General features: G+C 38.1%; 1 protein-coding gene across 5 annotated transcripts in view; it reads left to right on the top strand.

Moving 5' to 3' along the window:
* Nucleotides 1-23,221, top strand: part of tmod2 (tropomodulin 2) — an 84,839-nt gene that overhangs the window by 49,981 nt on the left and 11,637 nt on the right. For 3 of the 5 annotated variants that reach the window (XM_072565083.1, XM_072565082.1, XM_072565085.1), the window contains 3 exons: nucleotides 977-1,000; nucleotides 21,358-21,480; nucleotides 22,847-22,921. In XM_072565083.1, the coding sequence (XP_072421184.1) occupies nucleotides 977-1,000; nucleotides 21,358-21,480; nucleotides 22,847-22,921 (222 nt within the window). The remainder of the gene's footprint in view (nucleotides 1-976; nucleotides 1,001-21,357; nucleotides 21,481-22,846; nucleotides 22,922-23,221) is intronic. The other 2 variants (XM_072565084.1, XM_072565086.1) reach the window with 1 other exon arrangement.

A 23,221-nucleotide genomic window follows, 5' to 3' on the forward strand; every position in this document is an offset into this window, starting at 1 on the left:
TGGTTTATCCTAAATGTTGTTCAGGATTACTCTTGAAGATTTATTTTTGGTATTTCCAAATTTGTACTTGTGCTTTCCTGTTTTGGCTCCTCTAGCCATGTTTTGGATGTCACCTTGCTATTTTAATTCCATAGCTTTGACCTCTGGTTGCTGTTTATCATGGATAAAAAAATTTCGGTTTTCCCAATGTTCTTTCATTTCTCAATCAAAATGATATGGAATATTTCTTGTAAAGCATTAGATTTATAGGTGTGTTATGTGTGATGATGATCAAATACCTCATTTTTGAGTTAAGTCACCATGGGGGGGGGGGGGGGCGGGGAAGGGTGGTTATTTGTGGTGTTTAGCAAACTGACTTTACCAGTGTGAGTAAAACTTTCCCATTTAATAATTTTGGATTAGAGTAAGCCATTCAGCCCCTCAAGCTTGTTCTATTCAGTTAGATCTTGGCTGATCTCTATCTTAATTCACTCTGCCACTGGAATGCAAACTCTGTTATCCAGCAATCTGTTCTTTTTAACCTACAGTAGTTAGCTAATGGGAAAGAGCATGCTTTTCCTTTGAGTATCAGTACAGCATTTCTCATGTTTTCTTCCTCTGTGGGATAAAGTAACTAGATTGCATAAATAGATTTTCATCGACAGGAAAAATACCCTCCCTGAATTACAGAAATTGTGTTGTATGTACTAAATAAAGGAGAGCATGTCATGCATGGAGCACTTCTTTAATATGATGCTGCTTGCCTTGGTTAGATTTACATTGTAATGTTTTTTTCATGGTTTATGATGGTGAAGCATGAACCGTTAAATGCCAACCTGGTGTTGCATTTAAATTTATGGCTTCTGATGAAAAGTAGCCTTTAATTTGGATACTTTGCATGTCTCTGGAATTGCTGTTGTCTGTTTTTGTTGTTTTGCTGGGTTTCTGTATTTTGCTAACCTGTGCTCTCTGCTGCTCATCCTAATGCCACCCACAGGAGCAGCAGCTGCCACTGCCTCAGGTGAGACTTGCTCAGTAGAAAACTTTGTTTCTGATCACTTCTTTCATAGCTGATGCCATCATCTTTCATTTGTTTGAATGTGATCCAAGTTCCAATTATTGATTGCTTTTGGCAATCATCGGGGTTATTAGTAACACAGTTTAAATAAAAAAAGACCCTTCATTAATGTTTTTCTTTAAATCATTTTTATTTAAAATGTGAGGCAAAAATTGCCATGTCTGTGACACTGGTTTTGTTTGAGCGTTGCTGGCTAGCATTTGATGCCCGTTACTTTGAACTTGTTTGGCCATTTCAGAAGGCAGTTGAGAGGCACCACATTGCTGTGGATCTGGAGTCACAATTGGGCATACCAGGTGAGGATGGCAGATTTCTTTCCCTGAAGGACACCAGTGAACCAGATGGGGTTTTTCCCAACAATGGTCATTAGAAGATTCTTAAGTCCAGATTTTTTGAAATCAAATACTATCTGCCCTGGCAGGATTTGAACCCAGATTCCCAGAACCTGAATTGAGTTTCTGGATTAATACTGTAGCATTAATACCACTAGGCCATTGCCTCCCCTTGGTTTATAGGAGTTGAAAGTCTGAGGTTGCAGTTGAGTGGATTTGGTAAATACTATTCATTATCTAAAGTTTTATGTAAATTTATTAATGAATGGAATTGTGTTCTCCTGCTATTAGAGTTGCTCAGTGATTCAATTCCAGTTGTTAAGTTTCTCGTAGTGCAGTAAGTTGCCAGTGTGATATATTTTGTCTTTTATTTTCCTATCTCTTCTCTCCTTCCCCCCCCCCCCCCATCCTTGCCATTCTTTTCAGACTTTTTACATGTGGGTTGTTAAGAGTGTGGTACTTTATCTGAATTGTTACTATTACCAATAATCTAGATCTAATTCTGCTGCCTCATTTACTGTTAACCTTCTCCAGAATAGAATGGGAAAATTATTCAGCTGACCCATATGTTTGTAGTTAGAAAGAAGATGGGATTTGGCATGAAATTTGTCTTGTGTCATCAACATAATATGCTAGTGATTTTGAAATGACTCTTAAATTACAAGCTGGAAACAAATTAATATTGGAATATGGGGCAAATCAGGATTTTTGTGGCTTAATGTAATGGAACCTAATGTGATTTGAAAGAATGTTATCATGGTAATTGTATTTTTGTAGTGTTGGCAAAAACTATTTTTCTTCATGGCTTTTGAGCGCTTACCTCTTTGGCCTTGATTTGATTTGGTTTTAAGATGATAGAATTTTGACTCCCAATCTCAGCTGATGGTTATGGTAGAAATTCCTTGAAGGCAAATTACTAGTTGGAAAGTGGTTATGGTGAAAGATGGAAGTGAGAATTCCTTTCACTGTACACTCCTACATTCCTACTTGTCTTTATTTTGCAATTAAGTTGATGTTGTTACCAGTTCTTGCCAACTGCTGGAGGGAAAATTTAAGCTTTTTTGTGAATAATCCTTTTATAACTTTCAAATATTGGAGCTTAGGGCCAATACATTCACAATATAAGAACTTAGACTAATTGATGTAATTTTATTTCACTTGAGTGAAATCTTCAAAATGGATTTAAAATCTAGATATTTGGTTAAGCTTATAAGATTAATTAGATTGAGTGTGATAAAAGGGATAATAATGTGTCTCACTGGAAATTTTTAAATAGCAATTTAATATTTTGATGAGCCCTGCTTAATCTGCAAATTCCAGGTCCTTGATGTTACTAATAACTAAAGAAATAAAGAATATTAGTTTTCAATATGCTTTGCTGTTAAACCTCACCTCTCTAGTTTTCAATCTCTTTCTTCCTGTAACAAATATCACTAAGAAGGCTTTCATTCATTCTTTTTCTTGACCTATTAGAAGGACAGAAATATGCTTTCAGTTGATATTTGTATGCATTAATACTTTCCATGGATAGGTGATACCTGCCATTTTTTAAAATCTACAACAATTGCAGGGAAAATACCTACAAAAAAACACTAAACTCGATATTAGCCAGTGGTGAAGTGTGAACTGTTGAACTGTCAATGAGGGATTCGGGGAGATAAAAGAAATTAACATAGTTAGTCTCACCCTAGTAAGCCATAGGCCAGGAAAATGATTACTCTTGATCTTCAAATATTTGATCTGATTGGAATGACAGATTTGATGTCTGGTTTATGTCTGCAGAATGACCTTTATTTTGGAGTGCATGTTTGGTTTACATTCCACAGAATATAGCCTGCATTTACTGCACTTTCCCTTTTACGAATGTGATCACTTTTGAGCAATATTTAAGTATTAGTTAATTAGTTTTAATGCCAAAATTGATTATTGCAGAAGTGAGCAACAGTTTGGCTTGAGATTGCCAATAACCATGCCTATGCTTTGGAGGAAGAGCAAATATTTTGAAAAACATTTTATAAAATAAATCATACCTAAGGAAGTGTAATAGAATTTTAAAATTCTGAAGTGTTGGAAAATTGAAGCTGATAAGATGTTTTAGATCACTTGATTTGGACCATTAATGCTAATTGTGGGGAGACCCCAGTTCAAGTAGAAACTAATTAAGTTACATTTTAGTATTGTGACATTCAAATTGGCTACTATGAGTTATGATGAAGGGCTTCTGCCCAAAACTTTGACTCTTCTGCTTCTTGGATGTTCCCTGACCTGCTGTGCTTTTCCAGTGCTACCCTTTTTCTATTATGACCTATTGACCTACTATTAACTGCAAACAATTTGAAGGACCTTGAATATGCGATAGGGGTGTGTTGTGGACCAGGCCAAACCCCCTCAAAACATTTGAAGAAAGTAGCCCAAACCCAACTTTGCTACTTGTTTTAAGCAGGTGAATAGCAGATGTTCCAGGAGTGATGCAGCTGGTCAAACCATTTAGTTTTAAACAATTTATTTGCAAGATTACTGAATGAAACACAAACAAAAGAGAACAGCATATGGAATGATTTAATCTGTTTGAAAACCCAACAGATTATCCCAATTTAATGGTGCTATTCCAAATACTTGCAACAGTCCCCATAAACACCCGTTGGGGAAAAAAGGTAAAGTCAAACACTGTCTTACAGGAGAGAGCGTGAGAGATTCAGCATAAAACACCTTCCATGTGGTTGTTTGTTAGACCAATAGCCTCAAAACTGACTGCTTTTCAGTGAACAGCCAGACTGCTAAAAACCAAGCCAGCCAGAACAGCTGAGCTGGGAGAACTAGCTACTCCCCTTTCATTATACAAGTGTTTTTTAAAACTTTAAAGCCTTTTGCCTGAGGCAATATCTATTAGCTATTATCAAACTGGTCCTAAAACCCTTCAAACCTAGATATTTCAGAATTGCTGCTTTTATGACCTCTGTGGACACAAAATTGCCAAGGACAATATAACCTTGTTAAAGGAGCAGCATCGTCACAACTCCTTCCAACCCACCCCACCCCCCCTTAAAAAAAACATCAATATCCAAAGATGGCTTCATTTTAAAAAAAACCCTAACCTTAGTACACTACAACACATACATTGCATTGACAATAATCATGCAAACATGCACTACTACATTGTTTTACTCCTGCCACCAAATGCGTTTGTTTCTCATGCAAGTCTCGACAATGCATCAGCAATCACGTTTTCTCATCCTCCACATGCTCAACTTTCAATTTTGAATGGCTGTTGCAATAAGCTCCATATAAACAGTCTGGAATTTTTGTCTTTAAATTTCTCCTAAAACTTCAATGTGTATGATTGATTGATTGTCTCAGAAACATTGCTGGTAATATAAACATTGAAATGTTGTAATACCAACACAAAGTTCAAAGTTTCCTTCTCAACTGTTAAATATTTCTGCTGATGAATGTTAAGTTTTCTAGAGAAGTACCCGATAAGTCTTCCTATTCAACCTCTCCCTATAGCTCAAATCCTCCAACCCTTGCAAGTCCTTATAAATCTTTTCTGAACCCTTTCAAGTTTCAAAATATTTCCAAAAGGAAGGTGACCAGAAATGCACACAATATTCTAACAGTGGTCTAACCAATGTCCTGTACAGCCACAACATGACCTCCCAACCCCTGTACTCCATACTCCAGTCTGAGTGTACTCCATCACTACACTCTGTCCTCTACCTTTGAACCAGTTCTGTATCCAAATGGCGAGCTCTGCCTGTATTCCATGAGATCCATTCTCTCTCTTCTTTCTCCCCCCCCCCCCCCCCCCAACCATCCCCCACATATTTTGTCACATAGCACTGGCTTCAGCCTTGGTCAGTCAACGTTCCTACTCTCCCTATAATCTCTCTATGCACTGTCATTATCACCTCTTTATTGCTACCTTTGCTTCTGGAGCCATGACTCACCTTCTCTCAGCCTAGTATAAATACCTCCCTATTTCTCCCTTTTGTTTAGCTTTGACAAAGGGTCATTTGGACTCGAAACTTCAGCTCCTTTCTCTCCATACAGGTGCTGCCAGACCTCCTGAGATTTTCCAGTATTTTCTCTTTTGGTTCAGATTCCAGCATCCGAGTAATTTGCTTTTATTCCATGAGATCAACCTTGCTCACCAGTCACCCATGGGAAACCTTGTTGAATGCCTTACTGAAGTCCATATAGATTACATCTACTGCTCTGCCCTCATCAATCCTCTTTGTTACTTCTTCAAAAAACTCAATCAAGTTTGTGAGACATGGTTTACATGTATATGTACATCCTGTCCCTCAGGATTCCCTTCAACAACTTGCCCACCACCAGAGTCATGCTCACTGGTCTATAGTTCCCTGGCTTGTCCTTAACCACTTTTCTTAAATAGTGGCACCACCCGAGCCAACCTCCAGTCTTCCGGCAGCTCACCTGTGACTATCGATGATACAAATAAGGCCCAGCAATCACTTCCCTAACTTCTCAGAGTTCTAGGATACACCTGATCAGGTCCTGGGAATTTATCCACTTTTATGCATTTCAAAACATCCAGCACTTCCTCCTCTGTAATATCGACATTTTTCAAGATGTCACCACCTATTTCTCTTGTCCCTTTCATGTGACTAAAAATCAGCAGTTCATCTATGTGTATGACACAATTAGGTAATCTGGAAATTACCTTATTGGTTCATCTCTGAATTGTGGCTGGTGCATTTTTCATACCAAATGGCAGGACTTTAAACAATTGTCTTTGCTCTTTCAGACTAAGGTACCTGCCAGAACCCTCTGAGCAAGTCTAACTTAAAAATACAAGTTGCTTGTCCCACCTTTTCAATACAGCCTTCCAAAGGCGGAATCAGATCTGTATCGGTATTTGTAACGGCATTGACTTTGCGAGAGTCCAGAGTCCTAGAGATGTGCAGCATGGAAAGACATAATCTGACATCTAAAAACAGCCAGCCTAATGTCAGCGCTGAGGAAACCTATTAAAAGATTATTAAAATTAGCTATAATTTGGAAAATCGCAGTTTAATAAGTGAAAGTCAGCAAATCGAAACCTATTTAGCAAATCCCTGGATCAGCTGAGACCTTGGTGAAAACCTCACTTTCTCAGTCTTGCCCTCTGCTGATGACCCTCATGTTAAACTCACCATCAGCCTAATGAGAAAGTAGGAGCATCCCTATTGCTGAGCCAGCGGCCTGGGTTCAAGTCCCATTGCACTGGAAGTGTGTAATAACATCTCTGAACAGATTGATTAGAAAAGAAATGAATAAAGCAGATTCAATCCCTGTCCAACTCCATTTTGATTTAGTCCCTAGCCTCTCACCCTACACCCCCATCCCCATACTTTTGAAGGTTTGCATTGAGTCTGTGGTTATGAATGCAAATATAATGTTGTCATTTATCTCGAGAGTTTGAATGTAAAAGCAGTGATCTGCTTCTGAGACTTTATAAAGCTGTGGTTCGACCCCATTTAGAATACTGTGTCCAGCTTTGAGCCCCACACCTCAGGAAGGACATACTGGCACTGTTATGTGTCCAGCACAGATTCATATAGTTGATTCCTGGAATGGTACGCTTAACATATGATGAATGGCTGAGGATCCTGGGATTGTATTCAATAAAGTTTAGAAGGTCGAGGGGAGATCTAATAGAAACTCACAAGATAATGCATGGCTTAGAAAGGGTGGACGCAGGGAAGTTGTTCCATCAGGCAGGGAAACTAGGACCGTGGGCACAGTCTTAGAATTAGAGGGGTCAATTTAAAATGGAAATGAAGAGATGTTTCTTCAGCCAGAGAGTGGTGGGCCTGTGAAATTCATTGCCAGGGAGAGCAGTGGGGACAGGACGTTAAATGTCTTCAAGACCGAGATAAATTCTTAATTTCACAAGGAATTAAGGGCTATGGAGAGAGTCCGGGTAAGTGGCATTGAAATGCCAATCAGCCATGATTGAATGGCGGAGTGGACTCGATGGGCCGATCGGCCTTACTTCCACTCCAATGTCTTATGGTCTTTTACATAACTGTCAGGTACCATCTGGTTTTGCTACCATTACTATGACTGAGCTCCAGTCATTGTAACTCACTTTAATTATGGTTAAACTGAGCATGCATTTAACATGCTCACTTGTTAAATGTGAGCATGCATTCAATCTCCTTTTGAACCTGTGCCAATGTCAAAGGGTTATACCTATAAAGATGTTGCTTGATCAGAACAGCATCTCCTATACCTACATCATGCATAATTAGGTTAGTACTTCCCAGCTTATTTTCACATATCTCCCCATGCGATACTCCTTTTGATTTTCCTCTGGAAGGTAACTCAATAATTTATCCCAATTTTTGACAGCTTTCTCATTGTCCAATTTAATTTGAGCAATGTCCAATTCAGAATCTTCTGAACTTAGTTCTTCCCTCTGTGTTGTCACCAATAACAGTCTCCTTTTGTCTTTCCTTCCTTGTCAAAATACCTTTTGAGCATAATTACAAAACACAAAGATTTCTTTCTGTCTGGAGTCCTAATCAAATAGTTAATCTCACTGGATTTCCTTTTGACTTGATAAGGACCACTAAGCCTGCTTTTAAAGGTTCGCCTATCACTGGAAGTAACACTAGCACCTTATCTCTGATAGCAAAATTGCGAGTTCTTAATTTCTTGTCTGCTTCCTATTTCATTATATTCTCAGATACTTTTAAATGCTGTCTAGCCAACTCCCCTGCTCTATTTAATTGTTCCCTAAAATTTGACACACAGTCCAAATATGTGGTCTCTGTAGCCTGACTTATCAAGTGGTCCTTTCACTTCATGCCCAAAAACAAATTCAAGTGGACTGGATTTGAATTGATTCATTCGGGACCTTTCTGATTGCAAAAAGTGCAAGCGGAATTCCCTTATCCCAATTATCTGGATACTCTTGACCATAAGCCGTCAACGTGGTCTTTTATGTCTGATGCCACCTTTCTAGCACTCCCTGTGATTCTGGATGGTCCGCAGTAAATTTGACTTGTTTTATTCCTAAGCTGTCCATAACTTCCTCGAATAATTTTGATGTGCAGTTTAACCCTTGATCTTATTATATCTCTGCGGGTAGTCCGTATCTCAAAACGTTGAGTAATTCCACTACAATCCTTGTAGTTGTGATATTGTCTAATGAAATGGCCTCTGGAAATCTAGTGGACACATCCATTGTTGTTAACAAATACTGATCCACACATTTTGTTTTAGGTAGGGGTCCTGCATAATCAATTAAGACTTTTGTAAAAGGTTCATCAAATGCAGGAGTAGATATTAGACTAGATTAGATTAGATTCCCTACAGTGTGGAAACAGGCCCCTTGGCTCAACAAGTCCATACCGACCCTCTGAAGAGTAACCCACCCAGACCTATTCCCTCTGACTAATGCACCTAACATCATGGGCAATTTAGCATGGCTAATTCACCTGGCCTGCACATCTTTGGATATTAAAGGTGCCTGTGGATTTCCAATTACCTGACAAGTATGACATGTCTGGGCAAAATTTAACTATATCCTTGCACAATCCAGGCCAGTAAAAATGTTTTTGTATTTTAGCTCGAGTTTTTCTCTCTCCTAAATGACCTCGTGGTAACTCATGCTACCTGCAACACCTCCTTTCTATAACCCACTGACAATATTAGTTGGTGAACGTCTGCCCATTTCTCATCTGCCTGAATGTGTGATGGTTTCCATTTCCTCTTTAAGACATCATTTTTAAGATAATAGCATTCATGGTTTCATTTACATTCTTTTTCAGTGTATGCCTTTTGATGCAGTCACTTTAAATTTTCATCTTTCTGCTGTAACTCAGTTAATTTATGTGAGCTAAAGAAGTCTGCTTTGTCATCGGTCTGCTCCTGGTTTGTGTCAACCATTTGATCATACAGGGTCTCTGCTAATTCCTCTTCAGCCTTCTTATTTGTATTCTTTGGTTTCTCCTGTTTTAACTGGTGACCTCATTACTACAAAGTCAAGAAAAATTCCAGGATATATGTCCTGTCCTGCAGTAGTTCAGTTGCCTAAGTTTCCACTGGCCTTTCAACCACAGTAGGCAACACTTACCTGTGAACCATTCGCAAGGACAAATTGTATTCCTGCGCTGAGTTTGTCCAGTATTCCTATCTCCACTCTTCACTGGACACTCTAACCTCACTTTCAAAGAGCTTCTTGTGTCTCCGTGAATTCATGTTACCAGTACTTTTTCTGACAATAGTCCTTCAGAGGTACATGTTATCTCATCATTTTTCAACATCAAAGATGGAGAGGATCTCTAACCTGTTTACTTGCTGCTCCTGGCCTGTGCAAATAAACTTTACCTTCGCAGGTATATGGTTTAAGAAGATATGGCGCTTCCTCCATGACCGAGCTCCGACCAGGTTGTCCATTCTGGTGCAGCTTTCTCGCCTCCACTGTGCTTTCCATTCCCACTTCAACAAAATTCACTGGATTATCCTGTTTTCCTGCATCTGGCATTCCAGTGCTTTTCTTAACCTCCCAACATTGTTTTTTTTAATGTGGCCTACTTTTATGACAGTGGAAACACTGGAGTGCTTTAACTTCTCTTTCCTCTTCAAGGGTTTTCTTTTTACCCTGTGGTGAGTACGATCTTCACTGAAATCTACTCTTACCCTTTCCCTTTCCACGTGAGGATTTCTGTTTTCCCAGTTCCTATCCCTCATAGATTGAAATTGATTTTGGAAGCCAAACTTTGATTTGTGGATCAACTCATAATCATCAGCCATTTTAAATGCTTATCTTGCTGTTTTAACTCCCTGCTTTTTCATGAGTTCTCACTACTTCAGGAAGTTAATTTTTGAACTTCTCCAAAATAATTATCTAAAAGTGTCATAGGTTTGCTCTACTTTTAATTCCCTTAACTACCTATCAAAGTTATTTTGATGCTTTCAAACTCGGTGTAGTTTGACCAGTGTCCCTCCTTAGATTCCTGAAATGTTGTCTGTAGGCTTCTGACACAAGCTCATGCACTTTTTCGGTGGCTTTCATCACCACCTCATATACCCCAGATGCCATCTTTGATAGTAATGCGAATACGTCACTAGCTCTACCTACAAATTTTGTTCGGATCAACAAAACCTATATGGTCACTGGCTACCGCATTTGTTTAGCCACCTTTTCAAATGAGATGAAAAAGGCTTCCACATCCTTCTCATCAAATTTAGACAATGCGTGAATATATTTAAACAGATGCTCACCAGACCTTTGGCTACCATGAGTTTGTTCACCCTCATTCTCTTCCTCACTAAGCTCACCTTGAGCCTTCATCTCCATCCTTCTAAGCTGACTTTCCTGTCTTGAATGCCAATTTCTGAAGTTCAAACTCCCTCTCTTTTTTTTTTCTTTTTCTCTCTCTCCTCTTCTCTCTTTTTCTTTTTGTTCTGCTAGGGCCTTGCGTTCCTTTTTATCTTTGCTCTGCTTTTAATCGTAATTCAAACCAATTTTATACCTGTTACCTTTTCCTTGTCTTTTGCCTCTAACTCAAGCTGCTTCATTTTCAATTGAATTTTAGCCATCTCCAAAGATTCTGATGGCGTTTCCAGCAAATTTAAATGCTGAGCTATTGCGGTAATTATCTTTCCTTTCCTCACGGAAGGAGGCAGCTCTAACTCCAGTTTATCTGCTAATTCCAACAGCTTGGCCTTAATCACCTTTTGCGAAACCCCCAAAGCTATTTCTTCCACCCCCAGAAAACTGAGTGACTGAAGGAGCCTTTCTATCTCATTGCTATTGCACTGTTTAAACCAACCAAATCAACATCCAGAACAAAAGTCATTGCTTTAGAGTCCAACAATCCTAATCCAAAATCAGAACTATAGAACAAATCTCACAAAGAGCTCCCAATCTATTATGGACCAGGCCAGACCCCTCAAAACATTTCAAGAATATAGTTGTTTTAAGCAGGTGTAAAGTGGATATTCCAAAAGTGATGCAGCTGGTCATACCGCATAATTTCAAACAGAATTTATTTGCAAGATTACTGAATGAAACACAAACGAATGAGAACAGAATACATAGTAACTTAACCTGTACGAAAACCCAACAGATTAGCCCAACTTAGTGGTGCTGTTCCAAATACTTGGAACAATCCCCATAAACACCCGTTGGCAAAAAGGTAAAATGAAATGTAGGGTCTTACAGGGGAAAGAGAGAGAGAGAGAGAGAGAGAGGGAGAGAGATGGCAGAAAGATTCAGCGTAGAACACCTTCTTCCATGTAGCTATTTATTTGACTAGCAGCCTCAAAATTGACTGACTACTTTCAGTGAATAGCCAGACTGCCAAAAACCAAACCAAACTGAGAAAAGCTGAGCTGGGAGAACTGGTCACTCCCCTTTCATTGTACAAGTTTTTTTTAAAACTTGGAAGCGTTTTGCCTGAGGCAATATCTATTAGCTACAATCAAACTGGCCCTCAAACCTTTCAAACCTAGACTTTGCAGAATCGTTGCTTTTTCAACCTCTCTGTGGGTGGGGGGGGCAAGGGCATCATAATCTTGTTAAAGGAACAGCATTGTCACAAGTTTAGTTTGCAAGATTATTCATAAATGTACTGTTGCCAATCATCTGAGATATTGACAGTTCTCTGCAGTGCTCTTAGTTTCTACGTCTATTGCTGTTGAGGTTCACCATTCTCCCTTTTCCTTTCAAGCAGTGCCTGAATTTATTTAACCTATTTTGGAACAAGAGTAGGCCATTCAGCACCTAAAGTTTGTTCATTCTTTCAGTCATATTTTGACATATCTCTCTATGTACCATTTGGAATGTAAACTGAATTACCTAGCTTCCTGTTTTTTTTCTGACTTACCATAATTAATTAGTCCAAGTGTGAAGAATTGCTCAGCATAAGAATGAGTAGAAATCTTAAAACTATGGTCAAAAATTATGATTTGGACTGGTTTGTTGTACAGGGTTAAAACCATGTGAAAATATGACCCCCAAAGATTAGAAGTTGTCAGATGTGATTTTTGAAAAAGGGTGGAGTGGTTTAATGAGAGAGTGTGAAGAAGTTCTTAGGATGATGAAAGAAAAATTATTGATGCATATTAAGATTATGTTTTCAAAATTAGGTTGGACTGACTGCGTTGAAAGTGGTGAAAATATACTTGATGTGTTAGCAGGAAGATGAGAGGGCTGTATAGCAAGAGAAAGAAAGATGATTTTAGACAACTTGAACTTGAAAGCAAGTGGTTCCTTTAAGCTTTCAGTAACAGTACAGCATCTGTTGTACAACTATTTTCTCTTCCGGTGCTAACAGCACAAGTATGAATATGCATTTCAATCTCTTGCTACATTAGAAAATGTTTAGAATAGGAAGATATGTATTCCAATCAGTTCTAAAATGCTAAATCAATCTTCTGCAGAATTTGACCTCCTACCTTCAAAGAAAATGTTCAGTTTGATTTATCAGTTTGTGGTGGTGAATGTTCTGAAGCATTTCAATGAAGAGTAGTAGAGATCCAGTAGATTAAAATGGTAGGGGAATAATTAGAAGTGTTGGGAGTTTTGACTGGTGATTTTGTGGTGTTTCAAAGGAGTATACGTGAGCTGGGATACGGAACTAAATGATATTGTGAAGGCTTGTTACATCCTATTGCAAATAAAGTTTGGAATTCATTGTTTTAGCTCAAATGTGACTGGAAGCTGTATAGTTGAGGTTTAATTATCGTATTGGATTATATGAAATCACATCAGATCTATGCTGGACTTTCTGTGTATCTGGAGTTCAGGAGCCCACTGGGTTGGTTTTCTGATGTTTGTGGTTATCCAGCAGAAAATATTGTGGCTATAAATATACAATGGATCGATATTTTAAAATATTTTCTGCATGATCCATTTGATAACCACGTACGTGCACCTACGGTTATGCATTGCGAGCGGGAGTAATGCTTTAACTTGGTGTTGTCATCAGATCATGAGAAGCATACTTCTAAATTTAGACCTCTAAAATACAATATTTGTGAATGTAAACACACAGTAATCTAATTGTCGTGCATTTGTAAGGCTGAACAAGATAGAGGTGTATTATTATGCATAAGCATTCACAAGAAAGTGTTCTACTGAATGTGTAACCTATCTTTCCATTTCAAGTGCTCATTGACTTGTTGCACCATTCTAGCAATTAGTTTTCACTGCTGCGGGTTACTACTGCATAGCATTTTTGTTAGTCCAATGGTGAGATTTTAAAAGTCAAGCTGTGTGCTATTATTCTTTATATTTGCATCATTGATAGATACATTTTGTAATATACCTATCAAGTAATTCAATTTTTGGGTATAATTCTGGATTTTCTTGTAGCAACAAATTAAATTATTTAGATTGTGCTGTTTGTGAAAATTGTTCACAGATAAAATGCCAATGGGCAACAGGAAACTATTGAAGAAGTATTTCAGTCAGGGAAGGCAGAGGTTATTGAAATTGTGGGTTAGCAAGATTATATTAAAAGTTGTGTGTTTATGCAGCCATCTATACAGTTATAATAGTGTGCTTAATATGATTAGTTTTCTGTAAACACTGACAGGAATGAAAGCAAGCAAAAACCAAAAACAAATCTTGGAATAAACTCTTAGTAGCTGAGGGTGAATTCATATTTTCTTTTAAAAATATAATTTATTTCATCAATCAATTGGATTTGATGGTTAGCTCTATTCCATGAAGGGAATCATGCCATCTCTCTCCATTAGAGACATGTGGCTCACCATATTAAGGGTCACCAGTCTTAAGTGTGGGGCAAGATAAGGATGCAGCTGTCCATGAATTAACATAACCAACTTGGGATTGGTTCAATGCCACTGCCACCCTCTAGGTCCAAACTGAAATGCTTTTTAAATATTCTTACGTGAAATATTTGACTATGAGCTCATAACCAATAATAAGTTATACAACTTAGTTTATTCAAATAGACATCTTCAGACATCTTTTCTGTGTTAAAGCCTTTCAAGTTGCTTTACACTATGCCATTTATTCAATCAGAAGAGTTTATTTATCTCCATTTGAGATGAGTGTATTCTGGAACTTTTTTATTGTTGTACAATAAAACATGGGAAGTAGTTCATCAGATATTCTATTCTGTGATGCATGGATGCATTTTTAACCACATTTCTAATTCATGACCCTGCAAATCTTGGAAGTTGCAACTTAATTACACAGAGACTTTATTATGTGTAACTTAGATGATGCACTTGGATTGCTTATTTAGTCTTGTGTGGAAAGACTCAAATGCATATTTTTTTTGCAAGTCGAAATGCTTGGAATGGCAATTTTCTTTTTAAAGCAAAATAAGCGACTCTTTTGAATTGTGTAGAGACGCTTTAAATTTATAATTTGCCCTTTCCTCTTGGGACCCATTTTTAAACTCACCTTTTTTTTTTCTCCCTCTGAGTACAAACTTCAGCAGGAATAGTTATTGCCTTTTTAAGACTTGTTTGGTTTGTGAAGAGGAAAGAACAGTAAATCATTGCTGTGTCCTTTCTGAAAGTAACATAATAGAATAAAAATAAAGTACAATGAATGCTGGAGATATGAAATAAAACACATCATGCTGGATAAACTTAGCAGGTCTGGCAGCATCCGTAGAGAGAGCAACAAATTTAATGTTTTGAGTCCAATTTGACTTCTTCCAAAGAAGGAAAAGTTAACTTTCTCTGTCCACCGATATTGCCACACCTGCTGAGTTTCTCCAGCATTTTCTGTTTCTATAATGAAACGTGAAACTTGAAAGTGTTGGAGTGATTTGTTTCTGAGATCTGCCTTAAACTTTGAGCAAGATGTATAACTAATCTGAGGCAAAGATTTTTTGTATGAAATAATGTTGCATCAACAGTGAGATGCCAGTTTTGATACATAGAAATGATATAGATGAGCACATGGAGGGAGATGACAAGTACGTTTGTAGATAACATGAATATTTGCTGGATGGTTGATAGTGAAGACGGTAGTCTTCAGTTACAGAAAGATATAGAGGTTGGTCAGGCGGGCAGATCCAAGGCAGATGGAATTTAACCCTGAAAAATGTGAGGTGATGCACTTTGGAAGAAGTATCAAGACGATGGTGTGCTCAGTGAAAGGCAAGGCATTAGGAAGCTCAGATGAACAGATCATGGGCTGCTTGTCCATCGATCCCTGAAGGCAGCAGGACAGATTACTAGTGTAGTTAGGAATGCATATGCCTCTAGCAGTTTTGGCATAGATTAAAAGAGAAGGGAGGTTATGTTGGAGCTGTACAAATTTTGGTGAGACCATGTTTGGAAGGATGTGATTGCATTGGAGGATGTGCAGAGGAGATCCACCTGTATGCTGCCTGGGGTGAAGCATTTTAGCTATGAAGAGAGTTGGATAGGTTCCAGTTGTATTATTTATGGCAGAGAAGGCTGAGGGTTGATTTCTGATAGAGATGTATAAGATGGAGGGGTATGGATGGGTTAGGTAGCAATCAGCTGTTCCCTTTGGTTGAAGGGCCAATAATGAGGGTATATCATTTCCAGGTAAAGGGCAGGGAGATTAAGGGCATTGAGGAAAAGATTTTTCACGCAGAGAATGATGGGAATCTGGAATACCTTCCCTGAGGCAGTAAGAGAGATTGGAAACCTCCAGTCTTTTAAAAAAACATGTAGGTGAGTGCTTGAAATGTCACAATGTTCAAGGTTATGGACCAAGTGCTGAAAGGTGGGGTTAGTGTAAATAACACTGAGTTGGAAGAACCTCTTCTGGACTGTCACTCTGCATTTCGTAATGTCTCAACACCACACCACTTGATCCTTCCACTGTTCAAATTGCTTTAGATTTGCTGTAGCTATTTTCAGCTATCAACCTTCAATCTTCCTTGTACTCACTCAGTTCCTTGTTGCAAATTTTTAAATTTACAGTTATCTATTTCATCGTAGTTGTAGGTATGTTTGCTGAGCTGGGAAGATGTTTTGCAGACGTTTCATCCCATCTGGGTGATATCTTCAGTGCTTTGGAGCCTCTGTGAAGTGCTGTTGTACTTTGTCTTCTGTAATCCATTTGGTTCTGTTTCTGCTGCTTCCCATTGCTGGTTCCAGTTGTTCGTTTTAGACCTAGACACAATATACCGGTCACTATGTGCTTGTTGATGGAGCCTGTGGATGAGTGTCATGCTTCTAGAAAGTCTTTGGCTGTCCTCTGTTTGGCTTGTCTTATGATAATTGTATTGTCCCAGTCGAATTTGTGGCCCTTGTTATGTGTGTGTGTGGCTCCTAGGGACAGCTGGTCATGGCGGTTAGTGGCTAGTTGATGTTCATGGATGCGGATTACTAGACTACTTGTTTGTCCGATATAGTGTTTCGTGCAGTCGTTGTGTACCCACAACAACGACAACTGGCACCTGAGCTACAAACCTTTACGCGTGTCTATTTTATAATCAGGGCACCTGGTAATTTAATTTTTTTCCATTTGATTTGTGATTGGTTCTGTAATAGGTGCAATACAAATGCATTCTGATCAAATTAATCAACTGAATCCAGTCAGTAATATAAATTAGAACCAGTAAAAGTAAGGTTATTGTTTATCTTATATTTTAGCGACATTCTTTGTTTCAAGATATTAAAGGTAATCTATAAATTCAAGTTGTCTTTGGTGCATAGGGCCTCTAACCATTCTTGCCAGTCCATCTCTGGATGCCTAGATTAGAGTGGTGCTGGAAAAGAACAGCAGGTCAGCATCCGAGGAGCAGGAAAATCTATGTTTCAGGCAAAAACCCTTCTGGATGTACTAACTAAGGCCTCTTCCCCCGCCCGAAGACATTTATGCTTTACCAGATACATTGACTATATTCAATATCATTCGACTGGTAGCATTCTAATCTTTTTCTGACATAGTGCCCTGCCACCATAATAGTGTCCACAGCAGCCAGTTTATTCCAAATGCTTGAAGTGTTCACGTATAAGCCACCTATTGCAGATTTGTCTTCTCTGTTGGCCCTTATTTCCCTATAAAGTATCTGGGTCTTTGAGATACTGTGGGCCTTAACATATGCTGTCTACTTTTTGATCAGTCTAGTTTGATAGCCAGTTTCCTTTTCGCAGTTATTTTCGCGCTCACCATCATTTCATTAAAGGCTGCTATTCTTTATACCTTGCTCTGTTTCTGCAAATATTTAGTGCAGACTCTCCCTTGTGCCAGTCTTTATTGTCCAAGAAACTTCTTGCTTGTTTAAATAGGAAGAATTACTTGCACACCAGTTTAACACTTGCTCACTTATCCTAATTTTGTGAACTCCCATTTTGAAAAATAGGAACTGAACCATTGAACCTTGCGATGTATCATTGTTTGATGTTGAGCATTTAAAAACCTCAGTGATTCCCTGGGTCATTTATCCCTAAGCAGACTGCCATCACTGAATCTCTCTGCTGTTTCTTCAGTAGTCTTTGTAAACCTACCTTAGTATGAATATCTAGTTCTTGCCATCAGAAGGGGTATTGTCCTTATGCACATTATCATCTACCTTTCTGAATTAGTTTTCTATAGGTGCAGTTTACGAGTGTCATTCATTTGAACATCTAAGTTTATTACTTTTCCGATTTAGCCTCTGTCTCTGCTGCTATTTAAGTATTGCCTGTTGTACTTATTTGGTTTCTTCTGTACTGTGGGACTCCTGCCTGATATCTTTATTATGATAGCTGTGATGTTACATAAGCTTTCAGACTATTTTTCCTTATCTAGACCAGCTAATATCTATACTATCAGGTTGTTCCAAAGTGGCTTATTGTCAGTGAAGTATTCATGGATCCTTATCCTGCCACAATATAGGAAATTTTATATGAACAGCTTTGAGTTTAGTATTTTCTACTTTATTGAGGAGAAATGTAAGTGAATTTTATTTGATTTTTCTGACTACACATTTATGATCTAAAGTAAAAAATATAAAATGCAGCATATCTCTCTGCATTAGCATAGACAGTTTTATGTCAAATATGTTGTACTAAACAAAACATTTAATTCATACAACTTTGCATTTCAGAGCTTTTGTGTATGCTCAGCACCAACTTTTGTACATGCCCAGTAGCACTTACAAAAAATTCCAGGTATTTTCAATTAAGGAGTAATTTGGTTTAACCAATGTTGGAAATTCAATGTTTCAAAATTAGTTTGGCATTAGAATGAGAAATGCTAGTCAGTAAAATATGAATGCATTATAATTCAGGAAAATCTGATGAAGCTGGATTACATGGAATTTTCAGGATTTTTGGAGGGAACAAATCTTCATAGTTCCACTCACCAATCACATCTGTGCTTCCTCCTCTTACGTTGGCTGTCGGTCACACATCTGACTTTTCACTTTCCAGTCCCTCTTCCCAAATCCTTTCATGATCTTGGTCTTCCCTGTTTCTGCAATACACTCCAGCTTCATAACACTCACTTCTCTGTGCACCTCCAAATCTGACCTTGTCCGCACTCTTAATTTTAATAGGTATAGAAGTCATGGTTTAACTGTACAAAGTTCTTTTGTTAGTCCACGTGTGGCCTAACAGGGCACAGTTCAGGGCACAGTGTTGGGTTGTAACAAGCGGTTCTGAGCAATAGACCATAAAAAGGATATACTGACTTTTGATAAAATGCAGCATGGATTTATTAGAAGTATCATAGAATCCCTACAGTGTGTAAACAGGCCATTTGGCCCAATATGTCCACACCGACCCTCCGAAGAGTAACCTACCAAGACCCATTCCCCTACCCTGTTACTTTGTTTTCCCTGACTAATGCACCTAACCTACCCATTCCTGAACACTATGGACAATTTACCATGGTAAATTCACCTAACCTGCACATCTTTGGACTGTGGGAGGGAACTGGAGCACCCGGAGAAAACCCATGCAGACACGAGGTGAATGTGTAAATTCCACACAGTCACCCGAGGCTGGAATGAAACCCGGATCTGGTGTTTTGAGGCAGCAGTGCTAACCACTGAGCCAGACGTCACGAAGAAAAAATTTACAAACTAAAGTTATATTCTGTGAAATTTAGAAGTTTGAGGCATAATACAATAAAGTTCCCAAGATAGTACGTTGAATAGATAGATTTGAGCAAAGCTATTTCTGCTGGATGGGAATCTCCAGGGAGCAGAGTCTTAAAAACCAGAGCCACTAAGTCCCAGAAAGAACTAGGCATTAGAAATTCTTAAATTATTTCTTTCATCCTGTCTGTTTGTGTCATGACCCATCTGGTGGGTTGGTGGTATATGTAACTGGATGTTCTGGCCTGGAGGACCACTACCACTGTTGGAACTTGTATGCATGTAGCATATTTGGTCAGTTGCTAATTTTAGATTGGAGATTTATAGTTTTTTTGTTATTCATTTTAATAAGGATTTTGGGGCATAGGCAAGCATATAAGAGTATAAACAGATCAGCCAAAACTGAATCAAAATGCAGTGTAGACTTGAGGGAGGAAACAGCATTTTGGTAGTCCTGGATTCTGTTCTTAAGTCCATTCGCAAGTTTATCTGTACACAGGTTGAAACATAATGCTGGTCAATGGAAAGCAACTGTTTGTGTGTCGGGTCTTTAAGATTCCAACCACGAATGGGATCATGTTTGTAAACTGGGGACACCTATACTCCTGTTCTAGATTCCTAATCACTCCATATCAATAGTTGAGTCTTCAGCCGCCTTGTTCCCAAGATCTGAAATTCCTCCCCAATCTCATTTCCTTTGTGACTTTTCAAATATACCTCTTTGACCAAATCTTTGTTATTTATCTTATTATCTTCTGATATGTGTGTCAGACTTTATGTCCAGGCATGAGAAATAAATATTTTACTTAGAGTCATAAAGGTGTGCAGCACAGAAACAGACCTTTTGGTCCAACTGTTCCATGTCGACCAGATAACGTAACCTAATCTAGTCCCACTTGTCAGCACTTGGCCCATATCCCCCTCAACCCTTCCTATTCATAAACCCATCCAAATGCTTTTAAATGTTGCAGTTGTACCAGCCTCTACCACCACCTCTGTCTGCTCATTCCATACACTCACTACCCTCGATGTAAAAAAGTTGCCCCTTAAATCCCTTTTGAATTTTTCCCTTCTTGCCCTAAACTTATGCCGTCTAGTTCTCGACTCTCCCACCCCAGGGAAAAACCTTGTCTATTTACCCTGTCCATGCCCCTCATGATTTTATAAACCTCTGTAAGGTCACCCCTCAGCCTTCAACGTTCTGGGAAAACAGCTCCAGCCTATTCAGCTTCTCTCTATACCTCTTAAAGGTGATATATAAATGCTGGATGGTCTTATTATTTATTTCCCTGCTGCTTGTTTTTGAAGGCTGTTTTTAATTTCTACAACTGAGTAGTCAGTAATCTGGACTGTAAATGCTTCCATTTACCATTCTGGCGCTGACTTGGCAACTAGCTGAAATAGGCAGTATTTTGAATGTAAGCTGTTCTGTCACCAAACCTCAAATTTTTGTGTGCAAAACAAGTGATGTTTTGCTGCGTTGGCTCACTCCAGCAGATTTAACAAATGCAATAGTATAATGTAAATATGAAAATAGCTTCAAATTTTGCTTATATTGGAACCATGCGACTTTTATCAGGGACAAAGTGTAGAATTTGTTTGAGAGTTTTCTTTTCAGTTGTGACTTGATTTGTTTTGCCCTTGTTACAAACATCAACCAGAAACTGGTTGAATGATTAATTTTCATAAGCATAGTGTTTTCAAAATTTAAAAAAAATCTAAGTGCTTAGTGTAATAAAGTACTTAACACCACCTCAGAATTCTGTCATTTCTCGAGGGTAATTGCAAGATTCTGCTTTTGAACTGTGATGTTTAAAAATTCCTCATCACTGTGGTAATGCTATATGTATGCCAATAGCTTGATTTATGGTAATAAGCTGCTACTAAAACTAGAAACTGGTTTGAGAAAATAGATTGAAAACCTAATCGAGTATAATTTATAAATCATTTGGGATTATAGGAAAGTTATGGATACCAAAGCAGAAACCTGTAGAGCAGCGTGTAGAAGAGAAGGTGACCCTGGATCCAGAACTGGAAGAAGCCTTGACCAGTGCAACAGATACGGAACTCTGTGACCTTGCAGGTAAACCATTAGGAGCAGAGGATCCCCGTGATGTCTTGCATTTCTAATTAATTTGCTTTTGAATAGAGAGATGGAGAAGGAATTGTACAAAATAGTTTAAAATGAGAACTTTGTTTACTCGTCTTAATTAGTTTTAATTTAGAATAATAACAAACTTTGCCATGAAAAAGTGGCTACGAATCTACTGCAGAAGATGAGCAAAATTCAGTGGTTATGGAATCGGATGTTCTCCGAATTACACCAATGGAATTTAGTTGTTAAAAACTTTATCCACTGTTTAGTGATTGAGCACTTCTGATTGTAGCACAACTCTTGTATTTAGGTATGTGTTATGTTTGCAACTTGGTTATCTGCATCTAAAGTTCGTTAATTCACTGCCTCCATGAAACTGTCCTTGAATATCTGCAGAGCTCAGTGAACAGATTTAAGCATATTATTTAATGAAGATATCGGCAGTCTTTGTATTGCACCATCTTCTTGCAGTTGTGCAGGTGATCTCTATCAAAAAAATGTTGTAATATATATTTAGAGCAACACAGTACCAGAATGATAGGTTATAACCTTGATCCTCCAAATTCTACTTCATCTTCCTCTTGATAATTCAGCGCTTGATGAATTTCTCCAATGGGGCGGAGTTGAGGATGAAGTGGAGAGAGAGAGAAACTCTCGGCACTTTCACCTGACTGTCTAGATAAACTTGTACCATCACTAGTGCCCTTGGAGGAATGTCCCTGCTGTGGCTATTAAATGGGAATTGCATTATCAAGTGGAAATCAGCAAATGAATAAATCAACAAAATTAGATAATTATACCCTCAAACAAAAATGTAAAATGATGTTCAGTAATTGTAACTACCACTTCTTTCAGACAGGATTGAGATGTCAATATATACTTCAAGTAGTTGGCCTAAAATATTTTATCTACTATCATCCCTTTACACAATTGATTTGAAACTCAATTCCAGAACAATATTCCCACAGTGCTTCATGGTACTTGATACTTGTAACAAGTTTCTTGCAAATACTGCACATGAGCAATTTCTCCTCTAGAAAGCTGTTGTTAATTTGTTTAGTAACATTTCTGGAAAATTTCATGTGATTGCACAGCAGGAAATCCATAAAACCTTTGTTTATCAAATCTCAATTAATGTGGAATTTTTGTTCATTTGTAATTTTGATTGTCCTCTTGGTACTTGAACTAATTTTAAGGGGCAATGATTTGCATTAACTGAATTAAGTAATCGAGTTTCAACATGCTGCTTTGGTACATTCATTTATTTCGTAGCCATTATTATGGGTAATCTATTTGACTGAGTTTAGTGAATCTGTTTTTAAGATGTAGTTAATTTATTTCTTCCTATTTTCAGCCATTTTAGGGATGCACACATTGGTAAGCAACACACATTACTTAGATTCTGTTGGAGGCAAAGGAGGCCTGAACAGTAAGTTGGCAAAAATTTACTACTTTTGGCAATTATTTCACTTAATTGTTGTACAGCTGCGTTTACATTTGAAATATGACAATACTTGCAGGGTTGCAGTAGTTTTGTAGTGTTTTGTTTTCTTTTCAAGAAAAGAATTCAAGTTTTAGCATTCAAATACTGTATATCTTGGCATATTTTTGTTTCTAGAATAGTGAAATTCTCCGACTGATTATTCACCTAATGGCTTGGGTGTGAGGTGAATGAAGATATCAGTTTGTCTGGGTAGAATATTAGTAGTTAAACATTAGATATCAATAA

The sequence above is a fragment of the Chiloscyllium punctatum genome, chromosome 48, assembly GCF_047496795.1.
Source record: "Chiloscyllium punctatum isolate Juve2018m chromosome 48, sChiPun1.3, whole genome shotgun sequence".
Classification (NCBI taxonomy): domain Eukaryota; kingdom Metazoa; phylum Chordata; class Chondrichthyes; order Orectolobiformes; family Hemiscylliidae; genus Chiloscyllium; species Chiloscyllium punctatum.